We start from the raw sequence: 12211 nt of genomic DNA, 5'->3' as shown, positions 1-12211 counted from the left end.
ACATCCACTCCTATAGAGAATTATCCTTAATAGTTCCACTTGAGTGCTCTGTTATATCCATTTTTTCTCTCTACATTTTTCTATATATATACAGGATATTGAGCACCCCCCACCCCCATTATTGTGGTAAAGGAATCATTATTTTTCCTCCCTAAGTATAGGGTTTAATTGTGTTGGGGAATTAATATGTACAAGAAAATACAATAGTATTTCTCTCCTTTAATTTCTAAACAGTTAAATACAGTGTAATGACACATACAGAGAGCAGTTATATCGCCTGTAGTCACACACAAGGGCAGTTATATACCGTGTAATGACACATACAGAGAGCAGTTATATCGCCTGTAGTCACACACAAGGGCAGTTATATACCATGTAATGACCATACAGAGAGCAGGTATATAGCCTGTAGTCACACACAAAGGCAGTTATATACCATGTAATGACACATACAGAGAGCAGTTATATAGCCTGTAGTCACACACAAGGGCAGTTATATACCGTGTAATGACACATACAGAGAGCAGTTATATAGCCTGTAGTCACACACAAGGACAGTTATATACCGTGTAATGACACATACAGAGAGCAGTTATATAGCCTGTAGTCACACACAAGGGCAGTCATATACCATGTGATGACACATACAGAGAGCAGTTATACAGCCTGCAGTCACACACAGGGCAGTTATATACCCTGTATGTATATATAGCCTGGTATTTTGGTGCTGGACTGACCATAATAGGCGGAATCAGACTGATATACTGCAAGAAAGTTCTACACTACATTACTGGTCTAAAAAGAAGCTGCACCCAGCCAGGGGCGCGATCCTATATACGGCGCAGGTTTTGGCGCCGTTAGATGCTTAAGTACCGTAAGTCTGACAAACTAGCGATGTCAAGAAATCTGCGTAAGTACAAATTTCTGGAGTCGCCAGTGACTTAAGGCACTTTAGAAACTGCCGCCTACAAAAACTGACTAAATTATAAAATCTCCCGTAACTGTCTAACACGCCTCCCAAACATAGACCGACAAGTATACCCCTCTATCCGCAATCCCCCCCTCTCACTCCTAACAATAAATGTATTAACCCCTAAACCGCCGCTCCCGGACCCCGCCGCCAGCTACATTATCTATATTACCCCCTAATATGAGCACCCTACCCCGCCACCACTGACATTAACTATATTAACCCCTAATCTAATCCCCCTACACCGCCGCCACATATTTTAACTATATTACCCCCTAATATGATCCCCCTACCCTGCCGCCACCTACATTAACTATATTAACCCCTAATCTAATACCCCTACACTGCTGCCACATATTTTAACTATATTACCCCCTAATATGATCCCCCTACTCTGCCGCCACCTACATTAACTATATTAACCCCTAATCTAATCCCCCTACCCCGCCGCCACCTACATTAACTATATTAACCCCTAAACTAATCCCCCTACACTGCTGCCACATATTTTAACTATATTACCCCCTAATATGATCCCCCTACCCTGCCGCCACCTACATTAACTATATTAACCCCTAATCTAATCCCCCTACCCCGCCGCCACCTACATTAACTATATTACCCCCTAATCTGACCCCCTTACACCGCCGCCACCTATATTAAATGCATTAACCCCTAATCAAATCCCCCTACACCGCCGCCACCTATATTAAATGTATTAACCCCTAATCTAATCCCCCTACACCGCCGCCACCTATAATAAATGTATTACCCCCTAAAATACTAAAATGTCCCTACCCTAAACTAAATTACAAATAACCGTGAAAAAGGCCTTTTGCAGGGCATTGTCCCAAAGTAACCAGCTCTATTACCAGCCCTTAAAAGGGCCTTTTGCGGGGCATTGCCCCAAAGTAACCAGCTCTATTGCCAGCCCTTAAAAGGGCCTTTTGTGTGCATTGTCCCAAAGTAATCAGCTCTTTTACCTCTAATCTAATCCCCCTACCGCCGCCACCTATATTAAATGTATTAACCCCTAATCTAATCCCCCTACACCGCTGCCACCTATATTAAATGTATTAACCCCTAATCTAATCCCCCTACACCGCCGCCACCTATATTAAATGTATTAACCCCTAATCTGACCCCCCTACACCGCCGCCACCTATATTAACTATATTAACCCATATTAACTATATTAACCCTATCTAACTCTAACACCCCTAACTTAATTATTATTAAAATAAATCTAAATAATATTAATAATATTAACTAAATTATTCCTATTTAAAACTAAATACTTACCTTTAAAATAAACCCTAAGATAGCTACAATATAATTAATTATTACATTGTAGCTATTTTAGGGTTTATATTTATTTTACAGGTAACTTGGTATTTATTTTAACTAGGTACAATAGCTAGTAAATAGTTAATAACTATTTAATAGCTACCTAGTTAAAATAATTACCAATTTACCTGTAAAATAAATCTTAACCTAAGTTACAAATACACCTACACTATCAATAAATTAAATAAACTACAATTATCTAATCTAAAATATAATTATATACACTAAACTAAATTACAAAAAAAACCCCCACTAAATTACAAAAAATAAAAAAAGATTACAAGAATTTTAAGCTAATTACACCTAATCTAAGCCCCCTAATAAAATAACAAAGCCCCCCAAAATAAAAAAATGTCCCTACCCTAAACTTAATTACAAAAAGTAATCAGCTCTATTACCAGCCCTTAAAAGGGCCTTTTGTGGGGCATTGCCCCAAAGTAATCAGCACTTTTACCTGTAAAAGAACCCCCCCATTACAACCCACCACCCACACACCCCTACTCTAAAACCCACCCTATCCCCCCTTAAAAAACCTAAGTCTAACCCCCAAATGCTCCTTACCTGTCCTGAAGACCGGCGGAGAAGGTCCTGTTCCAGGCAGAGAAGTCTTCTTCCAGGCGGCAACCTCTTCTTCTTCCAGGAACCAGCTGGCGCGGAGCGGAGGAGTTGAAGACCGATGACCGCGGAGCTGAAGACCGTCATCCCTGGAACTGAAGACCGGCGATGCAGGAACTGAAGATCGGCGACGCTGGAACTGAAGACCGGAGCCATGGAGCGTGGAGTATCCTCTTCATACGATCGCCGCCGTACACTGAATAGGAATTCAAGGTACGCGATTAAAAATGATGTCCCTTGAATTCCTATTGGCTGATTTGAGCCTTCAAATTCAAATCAGCCAATCGGATGAGAGCTACTTTAATTCTATTGGCTGATTTGATTAGCCAATAGATAAGAGCTAATGTAATTCTATTGACTATTCTAATCAGCAAATAGAATTACAGTAGCTCTTATTCTATTGGCTATAACAGGACCTTCTCCACCGGTCTTCAGGACAGGTAAGGAGCACTTGGGGGTTAGACGTAGTTTTTTTTAAGGGGGGATAGGGTGGGTTTTAGAGTAGGGGTGTGTGGGTGGTGGGTTGTAATGGGGGGGTTGTTCTTTTTTTTCACAGGTAAAAGAGCTGATTACTTTGGGGCAATGCCCCACAAAAGGCCCTTTTAAGGGCTGGTAATAGAGCTAATTACTTTTTGTAATTTAGTTTAGGGTAGGGACATTTTTTTATTTTGGGGGGCTTTGTTATTTTATTAGGGCGCTTAGATTAGGTGTAATTAGCTTAAAATTCTTGCAATCTTTTTTTATTTTTTGCAATTTAGTGTTTGTTTTTTTGTAATTTAGTTTAGTGTATTTAATTATATTTTAGTTTAGATAATTGTAGTTTATTTAATTTATTGATAGTGTAGGTGTATTTGTAACTTAGGTTAGAATTTATTTTACAGGTAAATTGGTAATTATTTTAACTAGGTAGCTAGTTAAAATAAATACCAAGTTACCTGTAAAATAAATGTAAACCCTAAAATAGCTACAATGTAATTATTAATTATATTGTAGCTATCTTAGGGTTTATTTTATAGGTATTTAGTTTTAAATAGGAATAATTTAGTTAATATTATTAATATTATTTAGATTTATTTTAATAATAATTAAATTAGGGGTGTTAGAGTTAGATAGGGTTAATATAGTTAATATATATAATATAATAACTATATTAACTATATTAACCCTAATATAATTAGGGTTAATATAGTTAATATAGGTGGCGGCGGTGTAGGGGGGTCAGATTAGCGGTTAATATATTTAATATAGGTGGCGGCGGTGTAGGGGGATTAGATTAGGGGTTAATATATTTAATATAGGTGGCGGTGGTGTAGGGGGGTCAGATTACAGGTAAAAGAGCTGATTACTTTGTGACAATGCCCCGCAAAAGGCCCTTTTAAGGGCTGGTAATAGAGCTGGTTACTTTGGGGCAATGCCACGCAAAAGGCCTTTTTAGGGCTATTTGTAATTTAGATTAGGGTAGGGACATTTTAGTATTTTAGGGGTTAATACATTTATTATAGGTGGCGGCGGTGTAGGGGGATTAGATTAGCGGGTAATACATTTATTATTGGTGGCGGCGGTGTAGGGGGATTAGATTACAGGTAAAAGAGCTGATTACTTTGTGACAATGCCCCGCAAAAGGCCCTTTTAAGGGCTGGTAATAGAGCTGGTTACTTTGGGCAATGCCCTGCAAAAGGCCCTTTTAAGGGCTGGTAATAGAGCTGGTTACTTTGGGGCAATGCCACGCAAAAGGCCCTTTTCAGGGCTATTTGTAATTTAGTTTAGGTTAGGGACATTTTAGTATTTTAGGGGGTAATACATTTAATATAGGTGGCGGCGGTGTAGGGGGATTAGATTAGTGGTTAATCATTTTAATATAGGTGGGCAGTGTAGGGTGATTAGATTTGGAGGTAATATAGTTAAAATAGGTGGCGGCGGGGTAGGGGGCTCACATTAGGGGGTAATAATTTTAATATAGATGGCGGCGGTGTAGGGGGATTACATTAGGGGTTAACAATTTTAATGTAGGTGGCGGCGGTGTAGGGGGATCCCATTAGGGGGTTAGACATTTAATGTAGGTGGCGGCGGGGTCCGGGAGCGGTGGTTTAGGGGTTAAACGCTTTATTAGGGATGTGGCAGGGGATCGCGTTTGACAGGTAGTGTCAGGATTTTACCTTTCCTAATACTCCTCCCACTTCCTCTATAAATCCTGTCACTCAAGACCAGACAGGTGCTTAGTATTTTGCATTGCAGACCTGAATGTCTGATCTCCCAGCTTCTGCTGACAACCTGTTCCGTCTCATTAAGCCTAACTCTCTGGAAGCTAACCTCTACTAGTCTATCACTGACTCATACTCCTGCAGCTTTCTGCTTAACCTACTCTGCATAACTACCTACTGAACCTCAGCTAGAGTCCTCGGTCTTTCTTACAAAGACAGTGACTTCATCCTGTTGCGAGGATTACAACGCAGCCCAGCCGCCACAGCTGTAACTTGGCGTTCACCCAACTAATACCCCACAGCTCCGTTAAGGAGTTTGTGTGCACCTACTTGACTTTCTCTTTGTACCCCTGCTGGGGAGATTGCAGCCTCAAGCTCTTTTACCGGATCGCTAACCGACGCCGCTCCACGGCATTTGGACCACGCCCCCTGTGACGTAACAGGTATCGGGCAGGCCGGTCTCACTCCCTCTTAGCTACCGGAGCTGTGCGCTCACACTGCGCTACTTACCTATTGATTGAACTTTGTCACACAGTATTAGCAGTGACTCTTGGGATCATTACATGCTACAACACAATTGTGAATTAAACACTCCTGTGAAGTAACAGGTTTTTGTGTTATTTGAGGCTTATAGGGAAGTTGTATTTAGTCTTTACATAGGGTGATTAGTTATAGTGCAGTCAGTATTTCGGTTGTAATTTTACTGCTTTACCTTTTACCTTTCCCTCTGCTAAAACATACAACATTGGGATTAAGCAGAGATTTACTATATTAACTCACATTATATTCGTCGCTGCTACTTTTTTGTTTGTTTCAGCTTGAATATACTGTGATACATTTCCATATCTTTAGTTCCGCAACTGAGTATCCTTTAGTGACTACTAAATAATTTCAGACGGATTGACAGTCCTTACAGGTAGATAGACATTGCGCATGCGTTAGGTGTTAGATTTTATTTTGCAGGTAGTTTAGGGAGCTACGGGGCTCCAATACTCAGTGTAAGGCTTACTACGCCTGCAAGATTTCTCCATTTTCGCCACATAAGTCCTTATGCTGTATATACCAAACTGCGCTGGTTTGGTATACCTGTCTATGGGCCAAAAAACTACGGTGAAGGCAGAAATATATGAGCGTAACTTCTAGGTTACACCGTATATAGGATACCAAACCAACGCAAACTTTGGCGTTGCCGGATTTTGCGGGCGATGATTTTTATTGGATCGCAGCCCAGGTGTTAATTTGCAATAGAACAGGCTAAGAAGTGATTGATCTGGTTGTACGTTCCTGGGAGTGTGAGTTTGTGTTTATATATATAAATGGGTGGAAAAATATCACTATGGTTACTAGTCACGGGTTAAAAGTTACTAGTCAACTCAATGCTAATGATAGAAATTGCAGTGGATGTTTGACTTTTTCCTAAGTCGTCCAGGACTAGTGGACCACTGGAAATTTATAGCAATAAAGGTAGCCCTCAGTTTACGCCGGGGTTAGGTTCCAGAAGGAATGGTTGTAAATCGAAACTCTTGTAAATTGAAACCCAGTTTATAATGTAAGTCAATGGGAAGTGAGGGAGTTCGGTTCCAGGCCCCTCTCAAAATTAATACATTAATATAACACACAGAAAAAGTCCAGCACTCACTCACAAGCTCTCAACTAAGATAAAAAGCAGCAATGGAAGAGTTAGTTACCGCATCTGGCCAAATGGGAAAAGCCCAGGTACCTCGACAAGGTCTCTTCCAAAAAAAACTGGGTCCCTAAACAGCCACACAATGCAGGCTCACAATCAAACAACTGTGAAAAAATGGAGGGTGCACAGGCTTATGTAATCTCCCTGTTTGGGCCTTGCACCCAGAGCTGTCTGGGGTTAACTGTCTGTGGCTCTGGTGACAGTGCAGCTTCCTGAGAGTGCTGGTTTGCACCCAGGGCTGTGCATGTTGCAGGGTCATAGGATGTGTACCCGGTCCAGCCTGAGAGTGCTGACCCCACCCGTGTTTTGTATATGTTTGGGGAGATTACATAAGCCTGTGCAGAGGCGTAACTAGAAGCCACAGGGCCCAGGTGCAAGAATCTAAGAAGGCCCCCGCCCCCAAATAAAGTGAATTTGAATTTTTTTTTTTACATTTAACACAGAAAAAAAGTGAATCAGATTACATGTCTGCAAAAGGAGGTACCCTGTGCCCACAGTCTGTGAGATGGTCTGATCCCCTATTACTGTATATAGTGACACTGTTTAACCCACGAGCACTGTATATATTGAGTCAGTGACACAGTCTGTAATCTGTCGGTGAGATGGCTGGCCTGACCCTACCCGCCCCAGTACTTTATAAAGTGACTACTTATATATAGTATAGTGTATATAGTGGTACTGTATAGACTGACACTGTTTACCCCCCGCCCCCCCAGGCTGTAGTAACAAGGTCTGTAATTTGCTGGTTCCACAAACATACACACACACATACATGCATAAATACACACATAGTCACATACATACACACACACACACACATAAACACCAATGGGTAAAACAGAAACACTAACCCCTGTAGTCCGAGACACTAGTGAAGCATCATGTCTCACTCACATGATATCAGTGCAGGCAGTGGCAGGCCAACGTTTTTTATTGTAAAAAAAAAAAATTTAAAAGCTGAGACCCCACCCTTGGGGGCCCAGTTGCAATTGCGACCTCTGCACCCCCCCGTAGTTTCGCCCCTGAGCCTTTGCACCCTCCATTTTTTCACAGTTGCTTTTTTTCACAGTTGTTTGATTGTGAGCCTGCATTGTGTGGCTGTTTAGGGACCCAGGTTTTTTTGGAAGAGACCTTGAAGAGGTACCTGGGCTTTTCCCATTTGCCCAGATGCCGGTAACTAACTCTTCCATTGCTGCTTTTTATCTTAGTTGAGAGCATGTGAGTGAGTGCTGGACTTTTTCTGCGTGTTATATTAATGTATTATTTTTTTGTAATTTTCCCTGTTTGGGCCTTGCACCCAGGCCTGTCTGGGGTTAACTGCCTGTGGCTCTGGTGACAGTGCAGCTTCCTGAGAGTGCTGGTTTGCACCCAGGGCTGTGCATGTTGCAGGGTCATAAGATGTGTACCCGGTTCGGCCTGAGAGTAGTGACCCCACCTGTGTTTTGTATATGTTTGGGGAGATTACATTAGCCTGTGCACCCTCCATTTTTTCACAGTTGCTTTTTTTCACAGTTGTTTGATTGTGAGCCTGCATTGTGTGGCTGTTTAGGGACCCAGGTTTTTTTGGAAGCGACCTTGACGAGGTACCTGGGCTTTTCCCATTTGGCCAGATGCGGTAACTAACTCTTCCATTGCTGCTTTTTATCTTAGTTGAGAGCTTGTGAGTGAGTGCTGGACTTTTTCTGTGTGTTATATTAATGTAGGCTGAGCATGTTGCAGGGTCATGGGATGTGTACCCGGTCCGGTATGAGAGTGCAGTCCCCTTCCGTGTTTTGTATATGTCTAGGGTGATTACATAAGCCTGTGCACCCTTCCCTTGTTCCCAGTTTGTTTGGATTTGAGAGCTTGCATTGTGTGGCTTTTTTAGGGTCCCAGGTATTGAAAAGGACCTTGACGAGGTACCTGGGCTTGTCCCATTTGGCCAGATGCGGTAACTAACCTTTCCATTTTTGCTTTTAAATCTTAGCTGAGAGCTTGTAAGTGAGTGCTGGACTTTCTCTGTGTGCTGTATTAATTTGTTTTGTAATTTTCCCTATGGTTCTTGCACCCAGACCTGTCTTGGGTTAACTGCCTGTGACTCTGGGGACAGCACTGCTTCCTGTGAGTGCAGGTGAGCACCCAGGGCTGAGCATGTTGCAGGGTCATGGGATGTGTACCCGGTCCGGTATGACAGTGCAGGCCCCTTCCGTGTTTTGTATATGTCTAGGGTGATTACATAAGCCTGTGCACCATTCCCTTGTTCCCAGTTTGTTTGGATTTGAGAGCTTGCATTGTTGTGTGGCTGTTTTAGGGTCCCAGGTATTGGAAAGGACCTTGACGTGGTACCTGGGCTTGTCCCATTTGGCCAGATGCGGTAACTAACCTTTCCATTTTTGCTTTTAAATCTTAGCTGAGAGCTTGTAAGTGAGTGCTGGACTTTCTCTGTGTGTTGTATTAATTTGTTTTGTAATTTTTCCTATGGTTCTTGCACCCAGACCTGTCTGGGGTTAACTGTCTATGACTCTGGGGACTGCACAGCTTCCTGTGAGTGCAGGTGAGCACCCTGGGCTGAGCATGTTGCAGGGTCATGGGATGTGTACCCAGTCCGGTATGAGAATGCAGTCCCCTTCCGTGTTTTGTATATATATATATATATATATATATATATATATTTATTTATTTATTTTTTGCAGGCATCCTGCTGAGTGTGGTAAGTTGTTTTCTCCTTTACTGCTGTGAAATTAATTAAACAAGCAACTTGTTCTTACAGTAATCAGCATAAATTGTACTAACCTCTCATCCATATAGGTCCTGCCCGACAATCCTTGTAAGTGACTGCTCCATTGTACATATAGGAGAAGTACATCTGGAAACACATCCATAGAATGCAGATCAGCATCAGGACCGACAGATATATGAGCAAGTCTGTCTCCCACATATCCAGTTCCTTAGTAAAGACAACGGTTATCAAGGTGCAGCTGAACAATAGGACATTAGAACCAATAAGACCAGATAGAAGTCGTCCACCTTTTTTCCATTTTTCTGGTGGTCTTTGATGTGTTGGAGAAGAAGCCACCTGGTTGTCTGAAGGGGAATCAGAGGAGTGCAAGTCCTGACTATTCTCCATATTAGCTGGGCAAACAGTTATCTGTTTATGTGGATTGTCCCAACCCTCTGTGTCTGGGTCAGTTCCAGTGCTTTGTCTGTACCAGAGTCCACAAGGCAGTGCCAACTCTTTGCAGTTTGCACTAGACAGGGTCAGTGTCCACTTCTGATATTAGCTCTTTTGTTTGTTAAATGTTCTGGGTGAGCCTATTTGCTTTGAAAGAATCTGTATGAATAAATGCCAACTCTCAGTATTTGGACTTTTTCTGCCTTAAGCTCATAAATAACTGTACTCCTAATAAAACCAGTTCTTTGCCCCTGTGCATCACTATATACTCTCCATAAAGGTCTTGTTCTGCTTTAGTCAGCAAGGTTTTTACTTTACTTGGGGAGTATCTTCTGTGCACAAGACATCTCGCTCTGACAGTAGTGATGCTGGTCCCAGAATAAAAGAGGAGGAGAATTTAGGAGGAGTTCAGACATATTCAACCTTGACTAAATCGTAACACTGAGAAACATCACAGAACTAAAGAAGGAGGACTCTTATTTGACAGCAATAGTCATAGATGACTATGAGAATGAACCTGAAATGTTGCTAGGTGTTGTTGCTTCCAGTTTAGGTGTGACTCAGTAATGTGTTAGAAAAAGGCCATGCCTAGTGAATTATATCTGGGAGCCCAACACTAGAAATCTGTATTGTCAAGCAACACAGCTGTCTTTAAAAAAAAATGTTGTTTCATAAATATTATACACTATATAATTACAGAAATATATGCACTTTTGTATATATAATAAAATGATAATACTGAAAGCTTTGGTATACAATGGTATTCTACAGTGTGGTCAGATTTAAATAATCTTTAAAAATAAATCCATCTTGTTTTTCTTTTTAGTGACATAGTAACTTCCTCTATAGGAATGAGTTGGCTGTTTGCTGTCACCTGTAGCTCCTGATGGTTCTGCCAGGTGTTTAATGCTGTTGTATATATGAGTAGCGCTGTATGCAGATTATTAAACAGACAGTTTAATTTAAATTAGGATGGGTAAAGAAGATGAGGACAAAACATCTGCCACTATGGGGCCGATTTATCAATGTCTGTCCGACATGATACGCTGTAGCGTATCATGTCCGACAGACATCGCTGAATGCCAAAGGCATATGCTGTCGACATTTAACATTGCACAAGCAGTTCTGGTGAACTGCTTGTGCATTGCAGCCCCCTGCAGATTTGCGGCCAATCGCAGGGGGTGTCAATCAACCCGATCGTACAGGATCGGGCGGATTGATGTCCGCAGCCTCAGAGGCTTCGGACCTGTTAAGGAGCAGCGGTCTTCAAACTGCTTCTTAACTGTTGTTTCCGGTGAGCCTGAAGGCTCGTGCGGAAACAGGGGCATCAGGGGCCATTCAGTATTTTCTACTGGAGCAGAGATATGCAAATGAGGGATAAAAAAAATCACCTTTATATGCTTCAAGTATCTGTTTAAAAAATGATCCCTTGTTCTAGTTAAATTCTATACTGCTCTGGGCATCTTTTAACTTTGTCATGCGCATCTCTCCTGCAGTGCAAATGATTTGTCATCTTGGGGGGTCATCCTTCTGATACAGAACCTGTGCTCCCCTGCACTGCAAATGGGGAAAGGAGGCTGAAGTCCCATTTCCCATCGCTGTCTCTTTCCTGCAGGCCCTGTAAAATTCCCAAGAGTGCACTGGTGACCTCAAGATGGAGCTAAAGTACCTTCTGAAGCAGGCAGAGGGAGACATAATGAAAGGGGCTGACGGAGAGGGCTTTGGAAGCTGGTATTTGTCTCCAGGCCACTTACAGGGGACAAGTGATCTCTTTTGAAAGATAGAGTCTGCCTTTTAAAATGAAGCGTCACATGCCCCTGTAAAATGCAAGTGATTGCTGTAAAAGCAGCAAATACCAGCAGCAGCATTCAAATTGTTGTTTAACCTGAGGGGTAGGGGGGCTGTAATAGAGCTTCTATCTCCCCCTGTTTAGGCTAAAGTGACACATCATTTAAAAGAGGAGAGTCTACCCTTCCAAATGCCCCACTGTGTAAATGCAATAAGGGCGAACTCTAGCACAGAGATTTGAAAATGGCTCAGCAGCAAAAGGTTTAAGCATAGACTGGATATAAAAGTGCAGCAAAATAAATAACATGTGGCAAACTGTTTCAGTCTTATTAAAGGGATAGTCTATTCAAAACTAAACTGTCCAAGATTTAGATAGAGCAGGGAATTTTAAGCAACTTTCTAATTTACTCCTGGGGCAGATTTATTAAGCCCTGTATGCTTCAGGCTCGCCG

General features: G+C 41.9%; 1 protein-coding gene across 1 annotated transcript in view; it reads right to left on the bottom strand.

The window, feature by feature from the left end:
- Positions 1-10213, bottom strand: part of LOC128655013 (proton channel OTOP2) — a 155692-nt gene extending 145479 nt beyond the window's left edge. Inside the window, exon 1 of the mRNA XM_053708876.1 lies at positions 9593-10213. Coding sequence (XP_053564851.1) covers positions 9593-9926 — 334 coding nt within the window. The 5' untranslated portion in view covers positions 9927-10213. The remainder of the gene's footprint in view (positions 1-9592) is intronic.
- Positions 10214-12211: the final 1998 nt, after the last annotated feature.

The sequence above is a fragment of the Bombina bombina genome, chromosome 1 (genome assembly GCF_027579735.1).
Source record: "Bombina bombina isolate aBomBom1 chromosome 1, aBomBom1.pri, whole genome shotgun sequence".
Lineage (NCBI taxonomy): Eukaryota > Metazoa > Chordata > Amphibia > Anura > Bombinatoridae > Bombina > Bombina bombina.
The sequence above is the reverse complement of the archived record's forward strand: the minus strand, read 5'-3'. Positions and strand labels throughout refer to the sequence as shown.